At 51.7% G+C, this 19,434-nt stretch overlaps 2 protein-coding genes across 2 annotated transcripts in view; both read right to left on the bottom strand.

Moving 5' to 3' along the window:
• The window catches only part of FBXL18 (F-box and leucine rich repeat protein 18), a 30,104-nt gene extending 13,363 nt beyond the window's left edge, over positions 1 to 16,741 (bottom strand). The window contains exons 1-4 of the mRNA XM_063143632.1: positions 16,661 to 16,741; positions 14,649 to 14,849; positions 11,586 to 13,138; positions 9,049 to 9,267 (exon numbers count right to left, since the gene is read on the bottom strand). Of these exons, the coding sequence (XP_062999702.1) occupies positions 9,049 to 9,267; positions 11,586 to 13,138; positions 14,649 to 14,849; positions 16,661 to 16,678 (1,991 nt within the window). The 5' untranslated portion in view covers positions 16,679 to 16,741. The remainder of the gene's footprint in view (positions 1 to 9,048; positions 9,268 to 11,585; positions 13,139 to 14,648; positions 14,850 to 16,660) is intronic.
• Positions 8,881 to 19,434, bottom strand: part of SMURF1 (SMAD specific E3 ubiquitin protein ligase 1) — a 303,336-nt gene continuing 292,782 nt past the window's right edge. The window contains exon 19 of the transcript XR_010026254.1: positions 8,881 to 8,895. The gene's annotated coding sequence lies outside the window, so the exon portion shown is untranslated. The remainder of the gene's footprint in view (positions 8,896 to 19,434) is intronic.

The raw sequence follows: 19,434 nt of genomic DNA, 5'->3' as shown, positions 1-19,434 counted from the left end.
CAGACACCTTGGGATGAAAAGCTGGATCTCATTCATATCCTCGGGACGATGCGTTTTCCATACTCCCCAAATAACCGAGCGACGCTCATTAAACGAGACATCCAAATCCTTGGCAGGGCTCGTCTCACAGTTGTTTTCAGCAGCCCCTCGCCCTTTCCTTGCCCCACCACGCAAGGGGAAGGTCGCCGGCTGTGCCGACTCCCCGCACCCAGAGCGGAGTCAGATTTCAACAAGTGCTCCCGCCCTCGAGTCAAGCAAGCCAAGGAGGCAGCCCCGGCGTTTATTATTAATTCAAACTGACAGGCTGATTCGAGGGTTCCAAGAGAGCAGGAAGCCAAACAGACAATGAAAGCTGGAACGAGATCTTAAATGATTCACTACGCCAGCCGAGCCATACATTAAGCCTTCTGCAGTTGGAAGGTGGGGACCCGGCCAGGAGACATGCTTAGGCTAGCAAAGTGGGATTGGCAGCTCGCATGCCAACGGCGGGCTCAGTGCGGGCAGCCATGGAGAACGGCAGCAGGAGCTGCTTCAAGGTCAGGAAGAAGTAAAGGAGATGGAGGAGGAAGAGGAGGAGGAGGAGGGCTGGGAGAGGGAAAGGGGGCGGCACTACGAAAAGACACGCTCTCTGCTTTTAACGTGAAAGCAGCCCCAAAGGCCCACACCCACTCTTGATGGCAGGGGTGCAGAGGGCCCGGTTCAATTCTGGAGAAGTGGGTGTGGCCAAAGGCAAAAGGGGGCGGGGACAAAACACCAGCACATTTAAGCTGAAAGCTCTTTCCTGCCGGTAACTGAAGCCTTAGGAGAGACACTCCTATTTTTGAGAACGAGAGAAACTGAGTAAAAGCGGTGAAACCTCCACAAACAACGGAAGGCAGGGGGAAGGGCGTAGAGTGAGGGGAAGGGGGTGTGGGCTTCTGGGGAACCATGGAGGGTGAGGTTGGGCTCCCTGGGCAGAGGGTCTGCAGCCCCTGCTGTACAGCACTGAGGCACAGTTTTAAACACGAGCCCAGAGGACCGTCTCCTACTTCCTTGGCGGAACAAACAAGACTGCAACTATGATCTCTTGGTGCCGGGAATCCGATGACCCCGGAGACCCACAGCCTGCTCTAAAAGCTCCTGGATGAGCCACCGTTCCTCCATGCAGGCAACCGATTGCAGAGGGAGGCTATGGACAGGCCAGCATTGAGACCTGAACACCAAACAGGCGCTTCGTTTTATCTCCTTCCCCAGACTCCTTCGACGCACAGACGCAAACATAGGTTGACATCCCTGTAGCATCGTGGCGAGAAATACATGTTTCAAAAACGGCACTGCGCCTGCCGCTGGATAGAGGCAAGTCAGAAAGAATGCAGAAAGAACAGGTGCCCAGGAAGTTCGCCTGGATCCCCCAACGCAGACTTGCGTGACCACTAAGGCCCTCGCAGGAGGCTTTGTTGGTAGCACCGTGCCCTGCATATTGGCCATCCGGAGGGAAACCGGAAGTGGGCCTTCTCCGTGGTGGCACCCACCTTATGGGATTGCTCTCCCAGCTGGTATTGGGAAGGCGCCGAGTGTGGCTCGTTTCAGGCGCCTGTTCAAAGTCCTTCTCTCTTTACCCAAAGAGATTGCACCACCCAGCTAGCTTGTCTATTAATTCCTGTGTTTTTAGCTTTGCTTTGAAATATGTTAAATGTCTGTTTTATCATTTTGTTGTGTTTTCATTTCTATACCATCCAATAGCTGAAGCGCTCTGGCCAGCAAACAACAATTAAAACCATGAAAAAGAATGTAAGATAGGTGATAGAAGTTCGTAGCTGAAGCCCTGCAGTTTGCGTTATGGTGTATGTTAATGCCTGGTCCGGTAAACTGGTTAGAGATACTTTTAGCGATGGTAAGCCACGTACAAATTGATTAAATAATACTAATGAAGGATGCTGATGCTGCCCCCAGCAGCTGACTTTAGAGGCCCAAATGCATGCTTTTCAGGTTTGGATTTGGCCTGGCCACAATCCTATGAATCATGGAATAGTAGAGTTGGAAGGGGCTTCTGAGGCCATCGAGTCCAACTCCCTGCTCAATGCAGGAATCCACCTTAAAGCATACCTGACAGAGGGCTGTCCAGCTGCCTCTAGCGTGGGAGAGCCCCACAACCTCCCTAGGTCATTGGTTCCATTGCCGTACCGCTCTAATAGTCAGGACGTTTTTCCTGATGTCCAGACGGACTCTGGTTTCCTGTAACTTGAGCCCATTATTTTGTGTCCTGCACTCTGGGAGGATCGACACAGCGTACGGTTAGCACAGAACAGGAACTGCCTCCTGTGCACCCTTGTCAGGAGCGAGCAGCAAAGAATGTGCAAGGGGAAGAAACTCACACTATCTAGCTCTCCCCAAGTTCAGCAGAGAGCAAATCAGTGAGCCTCTCGCCTGCAAGGTTTTAAAACAGCTGCCTTAGCGCTGCCTGCCCAGAGAGAGGCGGCATCTACGCCCCTGATCCAGAGTCCAAGGCTGAACACGGAGGAATAGAAGCCGAGTTCAGGGATGTCTCACTAGAAAGCAGTTGCCGACAAGAGAGGCCATTTCAGAGAAGAGGAGACGGGGATGATTAATGAGCTGGAGGGACTAACTCAGGGAAGAAGGGGGGGAAGAGAAGAATTAAATATTTACAGCTTGACTAAACGACAATTAAAGGGAGGGGGCGAGGGGAGGGAAGGAAGATAAATATTTTAAGGGTGTGATCACTGCAGTGTAGTGGGGGGAGGAGTGGGGAGATGGAGGAATTGTTTCGGTTAGGACAAGTGAAGGAGATGGAGCTAGAAGAGGAGAACTCATTTTCCTTTGCAGGCAACGTTGTTTGAATTTCTAGAAAAGGCAACAGAAACACCACCCTCTGGACTGGGAGACCAGTCCTCAGAATCCATCTGCTTGGGGAATTCTCTTGACTGGCTCAATGGGGAGGGAAATGCACTCTGCACCTGCCTCAGAGGCACCATCTCCTCTCCCGTCGTATTGCTTTGGGAGTGAAGCCTGGCTTATTGGGCTCTCAAGGGAGACCGTCAGGAGTTGTCACGGATGGATCCGGCAACTCACAGCCCTTGTCCACAGCTACCCACCGGGGCTAAAGCAGAGCTTCTCCCTAGACAAGGCTTCGCCCACCCAAACTGGCCACTGGCTCCCTCCAACAGGAAGGGCTCGGGAAGAGTCTGTGAGTGTCGGCGTGACCCAGCTTCAAGGTATGATGATTCATTTGAGGGGCCCAACCCTCCAGTTGAGGGCCGACCCACCCCCCCCCCCAGAAAAGGGATCTGGACAAAGCTCTTGGTACTCTGCGGTACAGACACGCAAGGAATTCAGCATGGGATTGAGAAAGCTCTCCTCCCTCTCTTGTAGAACTAGACTTCAAGTTCACCCAATGAAATTAACCGGCAGTCGAAACAAACGAAACCAGAGTCCTCCTTTACAGGGTGTGACGTTCAATCTACGGAATTCACTGCCGCAAGAGTGAATCCATTGGCCCCTGGCTCAGCTGGCTTTAAAATGGAACCGGAGAAATTGATGGGGGGAGGAGGAGGAGGGAGTGGTCTGGGGCAGAGCACCTGCTCCGCATGATGCCAAAGGCCCCCGGTTCGATCCCCGGCATCTCCAGACAGGGCAGGAAAATCTCCTGCCTGACAACTCGGAGAGCTGCTGCTGCCAGTCAGTGTTGACAATACTGAGCTAGATGGACCAATAGTTTGACTCCGTGTACAGCAGCTTCCTATGTTCCTATCCAGTGTCTACCAACTGCTATTAATAGCAGCTAATTAGAACTTCCACGTGCTGAGGCAGCAAACCACCAAATACCATTTGGTGCAGAGCAAGAGAGGGCTTACGGCCTCCATTCGGGCAGCCCGGAAGCATCTGGTTGGTTACCAGGATAAACTGAACTAGCTGGGATCTTCGGCCTGATCTGGGACAGCTCTTCTGATGTTCATATGAAAGCACACGTGTCACAACACACACCCCACACACTTTCTCTGAGCCCACCTCTCCTATCCCTCCCTGTCAATCAACATACCCACAAGTCCAACCTCCACCCACCCCCAACACCGCCCCTCCCTGCAATTCAGAACAGAGTGATGGCCACTCCTTTGGATGGCTTTGAAAGGGGGTTAGACTCATTCCTGGAGGAGAAGGCTATCAATGGTCACTAATCCCGATGACTCTATGCTGCCTCTAGTACCAGTATGCCTGTGTACACCAGTTGCTGGGGAACATGGGCGGGAGGGTGCTGTTGCACTCGTGTCCTGCTTGGCAGTACACAGCCCTTCGGAGGTTCTGAGTATCCGACGCTGAGCCAGAGGCATCATCGCGCAGGAGCTGCCCCCCCACCCCCGGTTCTGCCGACGCTGAACCAAGCTTGAGCTTAAATAACAAGAGCCGGTTGTTCAATCCAACCAGGCGTTCTGTTTGCACCACTTATTCCGCTGCTGGTGCTCAACGCTCGGCTTCTGACCCCCCTCGCTCTGCAGAAGGCGCGCGCTGGTTTTGCCGTGAGCCGACGTTCCCCAACGCCACTCAGCACGCCGACTCCCGGCCTGACTCCGACCGCATCAGCGGCTTTTAAACACGCACACAAACACACGCACACAGCCGTTGCTAATCGTCTACAGGCGAAGCTGGTTTGCTCCCGCAACCCTCTCGCTCTCTTCCGCTGTCCTTGAAAAGACAAGTGTCTGCGGCGCGCAGCAAATGCTGCCATTGGGGAACAACTGCTTGGGTTAGGAAAAGATGCCGCTTGCGGGTCCAAAAGGACACTTGCTAACGTAAACGTTTCTTTTCACGTCGCCCTCCTCTTCCTGGCACGCTTGGCAAGAGGAGAGAGGGCGGGGGGGGGGAGGGAACGAGGGTCCCTTGCTAAGCGTTTGCGCTCCTCGCCGGGCCGCATGGAAATGCTTCTTTGCTCGGCACGACTCCTGCGGTGAAAAAAATAGCAGCAGGGGGTGAAAAATACTTACCCTGCGGCACTGGGCGGAGGCGGAGGAAGGGGGGGTGACAAGAGACATGATGGAGCTTTTAACAAGAAACCACAGCTCCATCTAGGGGAGATTGAAGGGAAAGCCGGCTAATGAAACCTCGCACACCCCCAGGGAAAAGATGCCCAGGACCAAGTGACAGCTCTGGTGGGCCGCGGGGCAGCAGGTGGAACGGGAAGTGATTTGCAGGGGAGATGCAGCAGGTGGGGACGGGAAACAATTTGCAGGGGAAGGGCAGCAGGTGGGAACGGGAAGTGAGTTGCAGGGGAGATGCAGCAGGTGGGGACGGGAAACAATTTGCAGGGGAAGGGCAGCAGGTGGGAACGGGAAGTGATTTCCCGGGGAGAAGAAGCAGGTGGGGACGGGAAGTGAGTTGCAGGGGAAAAGAAGCAGGTGGGATGTTCAGACCCTGGCATCTCAAGTTAAAAGTCTCAAGTACAAGGTATAACAGGAACAACACCCCACCCCCCTTGTCCGAGACCCTGGCAAGCTGCTGGCAGCAAGGCTACACAAGGATACGCTACACTAAGGCAGCTTCTCCTGTTAATCCCTGGCATCTGCAAACAGAGCTGGGAAAGAAACCTCCTGACACCCTGGAGAGACACTGCCAGTCAGTGTCAACAATACCGAGCTAGATGGGCTCCGTAGAAGACAGATGGGAACTGTAGAAGACAGGTTCCTAGCCTTATCCTCCAAGAATTAGTCTAAACCCATATTAAAGCCATCTAAGCTAGCGGCCATCACCGTATCGCGTGACAGTGGGTTCCATGCCCAGAGGCACATGGCGGAATGCCTGCTTTTCAGAAGAAGGAGGGATATTGTAAGTGAGGAAGGGAAGTGCTTAGGACGCAAGGCTTATTTACGGAACTCACTGCCACAAGACGTGGCGACGGCTATCAGCACAGGCTGCTTTTTTTAAAAAAAAAAAAAAAGAGGGGGACAAGGGCGTTGACGAAGGATGGCTCTACCAAGCGCTATCCACAAATAAGAAATTTAAGCGGTCTGCCTCCGAAAACCAAACACACACAGGGGTGTTGATCACTATAACACCCTGCTTGTTAGCTTTCCGGAGATATCTAGCCGGCCGTAGCTGGAGGACAGAGTGCCAGACTTGATGGGTTTGTCTGATCTGACAGGACTTCGCTTGCGTTTTTCTCTTCCCCCTCCAGTCTTTAATAGTCCTTCTCAGTGAGCCCCTGCCAAAGGAAGTGAGGCAGGTGGCTACCAGGAGGAGGGCCTTCTCTGCTGTGGCACCCCGGCTGTAGCATGAGCTCCCTAAGGAGGTTCGCTTGGCACCTACATTATATGCTTTTAGACACCAGGCGAAGACCTTTTTATTCTCCCAACATTTTAACAATCTATAAATACATTTTAACATGGTGTTTTAAATTTGTAATTTTGCATTGCTGCTGTTTTTATCTGGTTGAGCTTTTATATTGTATTTTATATTATGGTTTTATACTGTTGTTTTATACTTGGAATGGTTTTAATTTTTGTGAACCGCCCAGAGAGCTCCGGCTATTGGGCAGTATAGAAATGCAATCAATCAATCAATCAATCAATCAATAATACTAGCATTAGTGTGAAGTGAAGGGAAATAAAAGCAGGGCCAAGGGGGAAAATGCAAAACTTTGCTTATACTGATATGCAAAGAGAGAGAGAGAGAGAGAGAGAGAGAGAGAGAGAGAGATGGGAAAACAGAGGCAGGAGGACAGCCTGCACGAGATCGCAGAAAACAGCTGCAGCCTGGTTGCTGGAGAACGCAAGCCAGGACAGGAAAGAGGATATTAAAGTTTAGCTCAGCGCTGTTATGAGATATTGGACAGGCAGCGAATGAGAATGGAGAAGGAATTTCTGGTTCTTACCGGGGGGGGGGGGGGGGGAGAAAATCCCCGTAGATGAATTCAATTAAGGCAGAGAAGAGGGCTCTGTTAAAAAGAATTCCACTGACATCACGGGGAGCTGAAACAGCCCTTTTGTCTCAGCAAGTTGCCCAACGGCTGCAACGCAAAGCGCAGCGCGCTGCTGAAACACGCAAAGGTCTCGCGGGCGGAGTTTCCTCCCCAGCCGATCACGGTGCCCCCAAGGTTCGTCTGGATGCAATTGTAACGCTGCGTATTTATTCAGCCCTTTCCCAAAGCGTCCAAAGCTCTACGTGAACAGCAGGGAGGTGAATCCCAAACAACCCTGCGAGGTAAATCGGCACACCAGAGCGCACCAAAGCTAAAAGGCATAACGCTGCCCCTAAACTAGCCTTTTGAGACATTTTGCGGCCCGGGGTGGATGTTCCTTATTGGTTCTCAGCTCGGTCTCTTAGCCACTAAAGCCTTGCTACAGTAGTTTTCTCAGTCCTCGGAATCTCAGGTTGTGTTATTAGGTCCTCAACTTTGCAGCAATTAATCTATCACATCAGGGGAGGGGACCCTGCAGCCCTCCAGACGTTGCTGCATTTCAACTCCCATCAGCCTCAGCCAACATGGCCAATGGTCAGGGATGATGGGAGCAGTGTGGGACAGAGGTTTCCCTGCCAGGGTGGTAGTTTAACCCAGGGGTTTCTCAACCTTTGGGGGCCTGTGGGCACGCTTGGTAATTTGAGAAAGTGCTGCGGGCACCGGCACAAAATGGTTCCTACGGAGGGTGTGGCTAGACACATAATGGCTGCCGTGAGAGCCTAGCGAATCAAAAGACAAGTAATTCACCCAAGAAACTGGGTACAATCAAAGGAAGGGCCTGAACGCCAAAGCCAATCCACCTATTTGACCCCACAGAAGCAAAAGAACATACCTGTTTAAAGTTGCAATTCTATGCATGCTTATAAGGAACTCAATAGGAGCTACTTCTGAGTAGGCCTATGAAGGATTGCTCTTCTCATCTGAAACACACACACCTTTCCCTAGCCCCATATGAAAGGAAAATGCCCCCAGCCCCAAAAGGAAAGGAAAGGGGTTTCCAATCTCAACCCCAGGCCCAGCTATTCTGAAAGGGGCAGGGGGCGGAGGAGAGAAATAGCGAGGCTACAGGCTGGAGCGAAGAGACAGATCCAGGTGGAAAGGTCTGTGTGAGCAAAGGAAGATTAGGCAGAGCTGGGAAAAAACTCTTTCTCTTCCTGCCCACTGAAGCTCTTCAAACTTTTGATCAAACTCCAACCATGTACAGCTACCTATATTTTCTTTGACTAGCACACACGAAATAACATACACCTGGACGTGCTCCTTTTATAGGCTGAATAAATTGTATTTTTACTCTTTCTTTTGGTATTGAGCTCCTATTGAGCCGCCCAGAGAGCGTCGGCTATCGGGCGGTATAAAAATACAATAAATAAATAAAAACAATACTTGGGCCGTTTTACTTGGGTCGTTCTATAAGCATATCGGGCGTAGAGTAAGCATTACCGTTAGTGGATTCCTTTGTTTCTTTACCGATCTGGATTTGTTGTTATCGATGCTCTTTTCGCGGCCTCCATTCCGTTAACTCCGTTTCAAGATACAATACAAATTTCATGCAGAAAGACACCTGCCCTGGCTGAAGCCGGTCCGGAGAGGAAGCCAAGGCACTCCGGCTCTCACGCTTCTCTCCCCTGTCTTCTAAGCCAACTCATGATATTGTAGCCAAGGAGGAAGAAATGGGACGGTATCCAAATGGACGCTAGCGCTAATGTAAATGAATTTCTAGTGCAACGCCAATGGCGTTAGCTGCCCTGATGGGATTGCCCAGAAAAACGGTCGTGCCAGCTAAAACTACTGGTGTTACAGTAGCGCTAGGCCGTTTCTACACCTGCCTCTTTTCCTGGGATCGTCCCAGGATCATCCCGGAAGGTACAAATGACACACAGGGAATCCGGGAAGCAGGCAGGGATGATCCCTCCATTTTGAGGGGATAATCCTTAGGTGTAGAAAGGGCCCTAGTGTTCAACTGGATACTGCCCATTGACTATACCAATCGTAGCCTTAACAATATAATACACACACCATTGCCGTATTAACAGCATAGGAGGAAAAGGGGAGGCAGTGGTGGTGTGGAGAACCAGAGGAGACCGCCTCCTGCCTGCACTCACCTCCGTATCAGGGACTGCTGGAGGGTTTTGCAAACTGTGAGTGATTCCCCTGTAAACATGTGACACATGATGACCTCGAGGCAAGAAGTCATGAACAACATCACGGCGCCCGGCTGCAGGGTCCCGCTCCGAGAGACGATGCAAAGGCGCTGCAGGGAAGAACAGTGGCTCAAGGCCTGGAAGAACTGAGCGTTGGCGTTGAAGTAGGGCTGTTCGAGCCTGCAAGAGAAGAGAAGGGTCAGCCCAAGGGACGCCACGCCGGGTTCTTTCGATGAAGCGAGGCACGGCGTTTTGAGGGGCTCTGCAAGGAAGGAAGGAAGGAAGATTTTAAAAAATGGCAAAGCTGTCAGGGATGGAGAGAGATCCTGCTTTCAGCAGAGGAGAATGTGGCAGAGGACTTGTCTGCCTTCAACCAAGGTCATCTTTGCGAAGGAAGCGGCTGGAAAGTTAAGGTAATGATGAGAAGATGCAACCGCCATGTCACCGTTCCACGCCCGTGGTGGTGCTCGAAGATCCTGAGCTTCCAAATTAGGCTGTTCGTGAGGAAACGAAGCTGGGCAGCCTGGCAAAGTATACTCAATGGTCTCCTCACTGGCGCAGGGTCTAAAGACCTACATGCCCAGTTGCCTGAAGTGAGGAATGCTTCACAGGAATGCTTGCAGAAGTGATGTGTTTGGGGGTTCCTTCCCCCATCCAGCCTTTCCTCTCAGGATTTCTCCTTCCAGCTACCAACTGTCACTGCTGAGGGCCACAGAAGGAGAGGAAGCAGCAGCCCTTCCGCTGTGCCCATGACCTGATGAACTTTGCAGCTAATAATCTCGTGCCTGAATTTACTTGGTTTTTCCTCTTCCCTACCATTCCCCTTACCTTTCCTGTCGTGTCTTCTAGATTGCAAACCTGCAGGCAGGGGGTTATCTCGTATCTTTTGGCTAAAGGGTGGGATTTTTTAAAAAAAGCTATGAATAAATCTATATGCCACAAATGATAAGACGTCACGCACAGGAGGACCAGTCATTTGGGCAGGCTTATTTGGAATGCGGTGCTACATCACAGATCCCAAATGCTGAGCTCTCATTTACTCTATTGAAATCCAAGGAGAAGGAAGGGAAAGCGAAGGAGGAATCCCTTATTCAAGGGCCATGGAAACAGTGCCATGGATGGTAATTCTGCAACAGTGCAGAGGGCAGGGACGGGGTCTATGCCTGACTTCTGTAAGTCAGGAGTGCAGCATAAACATCTTTCCCTTGCAGTCACTCTCCAAATGAGGATGCAAGTAGCCAGGGATGAGCTCCATAAATCAAAGCAATTGTGTAGCTTTCAAAGGTAGAAAAAATACATTAATGAAGGGCGCAGTCCTTTGCATGTTTAGACACAGCTATGGGACTTTTCCCTCTCTGAACATGCCTAGGAGGGTGTCCAAAGCAGCTCCCGACAAGAAGCTGTGGCTGAATACAGAGCTGGCAATACACCACCCGATCCACCAGGTGACACTGTCGCTTTATTTTCCTCTGAGGATATGCTCTTTGCCCAGACAATTTCACTGCATTCCTTCAGATGCAAGAACAGCTTGAAATGGACAGAGGCGAGCCCCACCCGGGATCCACCTGCTTATTTTGCATAGGAAAATATATTTTCCTCTAAAAGGGCACAGAGTTATTTTTAGGAGCACCGGAAAAGGAAGGCTCCTATCACGAGGGGGCTCCAGGGATTCAGTCGAGGTCCATCTTTCATTAGTGAGGCTGAGGGTTGAGATGCTTCTCTGATTTTCTTTTCTTTTTATTTATTACATTTATATCCTGCCTTGCCGCCCCCGCTCTTGCAAGGAACCCACGGTGGTCCACCTCTCCATTTTTTATCCTGTCAACAACCCTGTGAGGTAGGCTAGACTGAGAGACAGTGACTGGCCCAAAAGTCACCCAGTTGAGCTTCCTGGCCAAGCAGGGACTAGAACCCGTATCCCCCAAGGCCTCGTACAACATTCTAATCGCTACATCACTCTCCTTTTCTTGGTTCTGGTGTTCAACTGTATTAGAGAAAGGGGGGGATGTTCAAAAGGAAATGGCCGCTGCTGCTAACAATGGCTAGGAGCTGGTGGTCATGACATGGACTGTTTCATCTCACTAAGCAAGGGGAGACAACCTATGGGAGTTTACCTAATTTCATGTAGCCCTGGGCATAATTTCAAAAGCCCTCTGCAAACGATCTACACAGACCTCCCTTCCCTGGCAGCCCACAGGGCAGTGAGGAATAGAGACAGAGAGAGAGAAAGAGGAAGAAAAAGGGGTGAATTCCTCCCCTTCTAGATTATCAGCATTTCAACCAATGGATCAACAATCCTAAAAGGTTGAAACGCCGTAGTTAATGCAGTAAGAGCTTGAAACTGCCACATACTGGTATTTGGGCCCCGCCCTCTTTGCCTCCAGACCCCACCCCCAAATTGGAATTCGGGCCCGGAAACTGAATTCGGCCCTGGGGCTGGCAGAGGCTCGCCACCCACCGAGGTAAAGCAACAGAACCGCCCAGGGCGGCACCCTCACCTGAGGTCTCGCAAACACCTGCAGTGCTTCAGCATGTCCAGGAGGGCCGGCATGTACGTCGCCTTGCCCATCAGGCCCAGGTTGGCCAGCGAGAGTGCCCGCAGGCGTTGGCACTGGGCCCCGATGCTCACCAGCCCGGAGCCCGTGAGGATATTGGGCAACTGAGCCAGCGTAAGGCTCTGCAGGAAGGCCAGCTGGCCGATGGCCGCCACTTCCGCGTCGTCCACGAGCTGGGCCCGGCCACAGGGGGGCAGCGAGTTCCGGATGGCTGGCTCGTTTCTGGGCATGGCTGAGGAAAAGCTGGACCCGATCAGCTCCAGCCGCTCTAGGAAGGGGAGGCTTTCCAGGAGAGTCCAGAACATGGAGGAGAACTGGGGCTTGGAACGGCCCTGCTCCAGGCAGTTCCTGGGGTAGGTCTGCACCCCGATCCGGACTTTTTTCCCGAAGCCTTGGGAGGCCATGCTGGTCACCGGCTGCACGGAGGGCTTGTCGGCGGTCATGGCGGAAACGTCCACCACCGCGCAAACGGGCAAGGCCAGAGAGAGGAGGCCGTTCAGGCGAGTCAGGAGCTGGCACAAGTGTTTGCCCAGGGTGTCGGAGCTGTGGTGGTGGGCGGCCGAGAGGTTCAGGTGCCGCAGGTTGCAGCAGGAGGCCACCAGGGTCTCCACCACCCCGCTGTCGATATCGTCCTCCGCCTTGCGCAGCGCCGAGTCCGGAGACAGGCAGTGGACGCAGCCGCTCAGGTTCAAGCCCACCAAGCTGCGGAGGTCCTTGCCGCCGTTCAGGACCCACTGGACCAGCTGGTTGCCGGATAAGCTGCAGCGGCTGAAGCTGAAGTAGACGGGGTTGCTGAACTTCAGGTGCTGGAGGAGGCTGGAGCCGTTCATCCAGGACTTGGGCAGCTGCAAGGCGTCCAGCGTCACGTTCCTGGCCATGGAGTCCAAGAGGTTTTTCACGGCACAGCTCTGGGCAAAGCCGCCGGGGGCGGAGATGAGGAAAGCGTGGAGCTTCTCGGGCGTCCGGTCGCTCAGCACCGCCAAGTAGAGCCTCACCACCTCCTGGTTGACCGGTCCGGGAGCTAGCCGAGCGTAGAAGACCCGGAGGTTCTGGTAGTGGGGCACGTTGCTCTCCCCCACCATCAGCTGGCCGGAGATAATCAGCCCCTCCCGCGACCGGTCAAGGATCTCAAAGTACAAGAGGAGCTTCTCAAGGCTGGTGCAACAGGGGACCACCCCGTAGGAGGGCGTGTAAAGGGTCTGCTTGAGCTCCAGCACGTGGCTCAGCGTGGCTTTGCACTCGCTGCTCAGCTGGGAGGCGTCGAAACCCGGGTTCACGTCGATGGCCAGCGAGCGGAGGTGCTGCAAGGCGGACAGCATCTTCGAGAGGCGGAGGGAGGTGAGGTGGCAGCCGGACAAGTTCAGCTTCACCAGGTTCTTGCAGCGGACCGCTTGGTCGACGGTGGAGCCGGGCAGCCAATAGCAGCCCGTCAGGTTCAGCTCGTGAATCTCTTTCCCGATTTCTCTCATGAGCTGCTTCACGTTGTCTTTGTCCACCTGCGTGAAACGGCCAAAGGGAAAACAAACTTGAGCAATCCTCATAAGGCAGGAGTGGGGAACTGGTGGCCCTCCGGATGTTTCAGCCGACCACTCCTATTATTACCTCACCATCGGTTACGTCGCTAGGACTGATGGGAGTCCTAGGCCGAAACATCTGGAGGACCACCGGTTGCCTCCCACTGTTATAAAGCCATCTAAATGGCTCCACGTCGAGTCTTCGTGCAAAAACCTGTGACTGTTCTTACTTGCATGTCCTTCACTTGAAGATATCAAGCGACAACCTGCAAGCAGCACAGCGCACGTTGTATGGCCGAGGTGGGCGGAAAGTAGACCTCCAGATGTTTCGGACTTCAACTCCCAGGATTGCTGACCCCTGGACATGCTGGCAGGGGCTTCTGAGAGTTCAAGTCCCAAACACCTGGAGGTCTACCTTCTGCCCAGCCCTGCTAGATGGAATGCTCCCAAATGTGGCCTGCCACTCCTGAGCGTACTGAAGGCACCTCAGCCTTTTTCATGCGGCAGTGGACACACACCGCCAAAAAGCTGGGTTGCGGAATGTGAAAGGCTCTGGGTGCTGTTGAACTGCTGCAACACCCATCATCCTTTGCTATTGGCTAGGGTTGATGGGAATTGCAGTCCAACAACATCAGGAGGGCCACGCATTCCCCACCCCTGGCTTATGGGCTTTTACGATGGCACAGAGGCCTCCAGAATGTCTCCCTGAGAGCCAAAAAGGCGGAGGAGCTGTTTAGAAACAGGACCTCAAACAGAGCTACAGAGCTATTAGCCCAGGAAGCAAGAGGCCAGCACTCCTCTCATGGGAAAGGAGAGGGCACTCCAGAGACCTCTTCCTCTTCTTTCCACCTGGGAGCAGTGCCTTCCAGTGGCTTCGGCCTGGGAGATCAGATCATCCTGCAGAAAATAAGATTGCCTGTGTGTTTTGGGTTGGGTGATTTCGCCCCCAAGCCAAGGAGAATTCTGTCCCCCGCCCTCAAGACTAAAGAAACTGACCAGTCGTGGCATAGGGTATAAAAAAGAAACAGCGAGTAGGGAAGAAACTTTGAGAGAGTGCATAATGGTAAGTTGAGGACAAATGAGTGCTGCAAAATCCCCACCCTGCTCGAAGCCAGAATAAAGGGCAAAGTAAGGGCATTCTCCCCAAATTAACCAGGAGGCATCTTATTATTATTATTATTATATAGAGTATTTTTATCCCGCACCTCAGCCAACAGGCTCTCGGAGCGGCTTACAATGTATCAATAAAGAAGACAGTCCCTACCCTCAGTCTTACATTCTAAAAAAGACACGACACACAAGGAAAAGTGGATGGGGAGGGAAGAGGGAGAACAGTGGTGCCCTTTCACTTGAAATCCTAATTTCCTCCCATGCCCCCACCCCACCCCTCTTCACACCAAGGAAACCTTTAAATAAAACCCAGTATTCCTGAAACCCCCCAAGTTCCCCAGCTCCATCCTAATTCTGCCATTGCCTCAACGCTCCTCCTCACCTGATAGTCCTTCTGTAGGATGACGGTGTGGGTGAGGCTTTTGTCAAGACCAAGGACAGAGAGTTTCCGGCAGACACTGCGGACATTCAGGACCAGATCTGAGATCGGAGTGTATCTCAGGATGTGTAAGAGGATCTCATCCGAGAACTCCATTAAGTTCATGCTGTCACTCTCCTCCCCACTCTCCTCGCTTGTTACTTCCTGCACAGAGAGAGGGAGATAAGGCAACAGCGCTCAGAAGCTGGAGAAGAAACAGATCTGAAGGGCGCACGGCTTCTATCAATTAAAAACAGCAATATTTTATAAGTTTACGGGTGTGCTCCCAACCCCCCTGGCAGGGATATTGAACCTTTTACGGCCCAAGGGCTGAATTCAATTCAAGGGCCTCATCCTAGTGGTGCGCAGGGCCAAAGGGAAAGGGGGGCAGGACTGAAGGGCCTGCCGGGAACTAACCTTCAGGAGAGGCCTTTGAGAATGGGGGGAAACTACACAAACCCTGGGGAACTACCAAGTGACCAGTGATTGAAGGAAGGGGGAAAGGGGTCATCTGGAGAAACCTGGTGAGCTAGACTGGGAGCAAAGGACAGCCGCATTAACCAGCAACAAAAGAGGGCAGGGCTCCTGCAGCTTTAACTGCGGTGACAGAGAGGGGATTTCACCAGGTGTTGCATGCATAAAAAAAAAAGACAGCTGCTGAAATTCCCTTTTCGATGCAACCGTTAAAGACGCAGGAGCCCTGTCCTCCTTTTCATACGGTCACCCTAGGATAGATCTTAGAATCATAGAATAGCAGAGTTGGAAGGGGCCTACAAGGCCATCGAGTCCAACCCCCTGCTCAATGCAGGAATCCACCCTAAAGCATCTGACAGATGGTTGTCCAGCTGCCTCTTGAATGCCTCTAGTGTGGGAGAGCCCACAACCTCGCTAGGTAACTGATTCCATTGTCATACTGCTCTAACAGTCAGGAAGTTTTTCCTGATGTCCAGCTGGAATCTGGCTTCCTTTAACTTGAGCCCGTTGTTCCGTGTCCTGCACTCTGGGAGGATCGAGAAGAGATCCTATTTATTTATTTATTACATTTCTATACCGCCCAATAGCCGAAGCTCTCTGGGCGGTTCACAAAAATTAAAACCATAATAAAACAACCAACATGTTAAAAGCACAATTACAAAATGGCCCTCCTCTGTGTGACAACCTCTTAAGTATTTGAAGAGTGCTCTCATGTCTCCCCTCCATCTTCTCTTCTCCAGGCTAAACATGCCCAGTTCCTTCAGTCTCTCTTCATAGGGCTTTGTTTCCAGACCCCTGATCATCCTGGTTGCCCTCCTCTGAACACGCTCCAGCTTGTCTGCGTCCTTCTTGAATCGTGGAGCCCAGAACTGGACGCAATACTCTAGATGAGGCCTAACCAGGGCCAAATAGAGAGGAACCAGTACCTCACGCGATTTGGAAGCTATACTATTAACGCAGCCCAAAATAGCATTGGCCTTTCTTGCAGCCATCTTAAGGAAGGGGCACGGCTGAGGGGGCGAAGGAACTACTTCCCATGGAGAAGGACCCAGGGTTGAATCCCCACATCGCCATTTAGAGCTGCCAAAGCCCACCCACCCACACCGGCCTATGAACTTGGAGATCTGCTGCCGGTGGGAGCAAAGCGGCTCTGGGCTAGACGCAGCGACGGCATGAGGGAGGCTCCTCTCCGGGGAAGACGCCCCGGGCTCCATCCGTGGCATCTCTTCCAGCCCACAGGAACCGTTAGCGACGATGGGCAAAGGCCGCTCTCGGCCTGTGGCCCTGGGGAGCAGCTGCTCCTGCTGCTACTTACTACCGCCAGCGCCGCCGAGCAGAATACACGCTGCTCTGCTTACCCTGACTCGGGACATGGCGCGTTCAGACGTTCAAGGCGGCTGGAGGGGCTGCTATGGACACGGGAGGATACGTATGGAAGTGAGGGGGGAGGAAGGCGAGAGGGCCGTGGTTGCCATGGGAACCATGGCGGCGGCCGTGTTTACCTCTCCGGGGCAGGCCATGGTCCGCCGGCCTCGGCCTCCGAAACCGAGCCCAGGCTGCTCTCCCGAAGCCTCTCGCCTCACACGGCTTCCTCTCGCCCCAGCCGGCTCAGAAGCACTGCAGCGCTTCCGGCGCGCTCCTAACGTCACTTCCGCCCTCACTCGCCTCGGCGGCTTTTCGCGTTTCGGCGTCGCCATTTTGGGAGAGGCAGGTGGCGCCATCTTGGGAGCGAACCCCCGCGGGGCCCGCATGGCCCACTCCTGCCGCCATCTTGAAAGTGGCGTGGCCTGATGTAATTGGTTTATTTGTTTCCTTGGTCCGCCACTTCTGACCTAATATCTTGACGGCGACAAAACCTTCCCGAAACCGTCTTATGAGGAAACCAAATTTCTGCCTGTGTTTGGCATTCCATAGTTTTTTAAATTAATTAATTAATTAATTAATTACATTTTTATACCACCCAATAGCCGAAGCTCTGTGGGCGGTCCACAAAAATTAAAACCACAATAAAACAACCAACAGGTTAAAAGCACAATTACAAAATACAGTATTTTACTAAGAAGCCCTTCCTTTTATCTATCCTGAATCTAGGGTGACCATATATCCTGTATCTTTAACAGTTGTATTGAAAAGGGAATTTCAGCAGGTGTCATTTGTATATATGGAGAACCTGGTGAAATTCCCTCTTCATCGCAACAGTTAAAGTGCAGGAGCTATACTAGAGTGACTGTTTCTTTAACAGTTGTATTGAAAAGGGAATTTCAGCAGGTGTCGTTTATATATATGGAGAACCTGGTGAAATTCCCTCTTCCTCACCACAGTTAAAGCTGCAGGTGCCCTGCCCTCTTTTGAATCTGGTCACTCCAGTATAGCTCCTGCACTTTAACTGTGGTGATGAAGAGGGAATTTCACCAGGTTCTCCATATATACAAATGACACCTGCTGAAATTCCCTTTTCTATGCAACTGTTAAAGATACAGGAGCCCTGTCCTCCTTTTCATAGGGTCACCCTACTGAATCTCCCACCAGTCAGCTTCATATTCCCGCTCCACAATATCATTTCTTAGGTAGGGTGACCCTATGAAAAGGAGGACAGGGCTCCTGTATCTTTAACAGTTGCATAGAAAAGGGAATTTCAGCAGGTGTCAGTTGTATATATGGAGAACCTGGTGAAATCCCCTCTTCATCACAACAGTTAAAGCTGCAGGTGCTATACTAGAGTGACTAGATTTAAAAGAGGGCAGGGCACCTGCAGCTTCAACTGTGGTGAGGAAGAGGAAATTTCACCACGTTCTCCATATATACAAATGACACCTGCTGAAATTCCCTTTTCAATACAACTGTTAAAGAAACAGGAGCCCTGTCCTCTTTTTCATAGGGTCACCCTATTTTAGGTGACCAGAACTGTACACAGTATGCTAAGTGTGGTCGCACCATAGATTTGTATAAAGGCAGTTTGACACTGGCAGTTTTATTTAATTATGCCTAACATGGCATTTGCCTTCTTTACATGTATGGGAAGCTCTCTAATAAGCACCTGAAGAGACTGATGCAGGTATGCGAGCTGAATTCACAGCGCGCCTGGCCAGTCAACTACCTTGAAGCAATAATCTAACACAGACTTCCCCAACCTGGTATCTTCCAATTCTCATAATTGCCAGCCAGGATGGGGAAGTTCACACAATGCATAAACTATGGAATTCCCTCCCACATGATGTAGTGATGGTCACCAACCTGGACAGAACCCAGACAAATCAATGGCTACTAGTCCTGATGGCTCTATGCTACCTCCAGTATCCGAGACAGGATACCAATGTATACCAGTTGCTGGGGAACATGGATGAGAGGATGCTGTTGCAGTCATGTGCTGCTTGCTCCTGTGGACAACTGTTCAGCCATCGTGTGAACAGAATGCTGGACTAGCTAGACCCTTGGTCTTATCCAACACAACTCTTTTTATGTACTTACTATGAACACATCCCTGCATGGGTAAGCAATCTTGTCCAGCATTCTGCTTTCCATGGTAGCCAACCAAATGCTTCTGAGAAACCAGCTAGAAAAGCAACATCTCTCCCTAACTCATGACCCTTGACAACTGGTATTTGGTGCTATACTAGATCTGGTCTATGAGGGTCTAATAACTATTATGACTAATAACTACTGATAGACTTATCTCCGTGGATTTGCCTAATCCCCTTCTGAGGCCATCTTAATTTAGGGGCCATTATCACAGAAGGTGACAACACATTCCACACAAATTATGTGTTGTAGGAGTGTGAAGGGCTTTCTTCTGTCTGCCCTAAATCTGCTAATTCATTGGATGACTTCCCTATCCCCCATCAGGAGGTACTTGTGGCCACCAATTTGGATGGCTTTAAAAGGGGGTTGGATAAATTCCTGGAGAAGGCTACCAAGGGCTACTAGCCCTGATGGTTGGGTGCTATCTCCAGTATCCGAGGCATTAAACCTGTGTGCACCAGTTACTGAGGAACATGGGTGGGAGGGTGCTGTTGCACCATGTCCTGCTTGTTCATCCTTGGCCGACGGCTGGTTGGCCACTGTGTGAACAGAGTGCTGGACTAGGAGGACCCTTGGTCTGATCCAGCATGGCACTTATGTTCTTATCCCAAGATCTAATGAGAAGGGGGTGGGGGGACTTCTCTCATTCTTCTGCAAAACACCTAGGACACTTTTTGAGATAGAAGACAAATGTGGTCAGTATTAGTGGAATAATAGCCTATTTCAACACCCACCAGTCCCGTTTCATTCTTTAAAT

The sequence above is a fragment of the Elgaria multicarinata genome, chromosome 17, assembly GCF_023053635.1.
Source record: "Elgaria multicarinata webbii isolate HBS135686 ecotype San Diego chromosome 17, rElgMul1.1.pri, whole genome shotgun sequence".
Lineage (NCBI taxonomy): Eukaryota > Metazoa > Chordata > Lepidosauria > Squamata > Anguidae > Elgaria > Elgaria multicarinata.
Note: the sequence above shows the minus strand (reverse complement) of the source record. Positions and strands in the feature narration are given on the sequence as shown.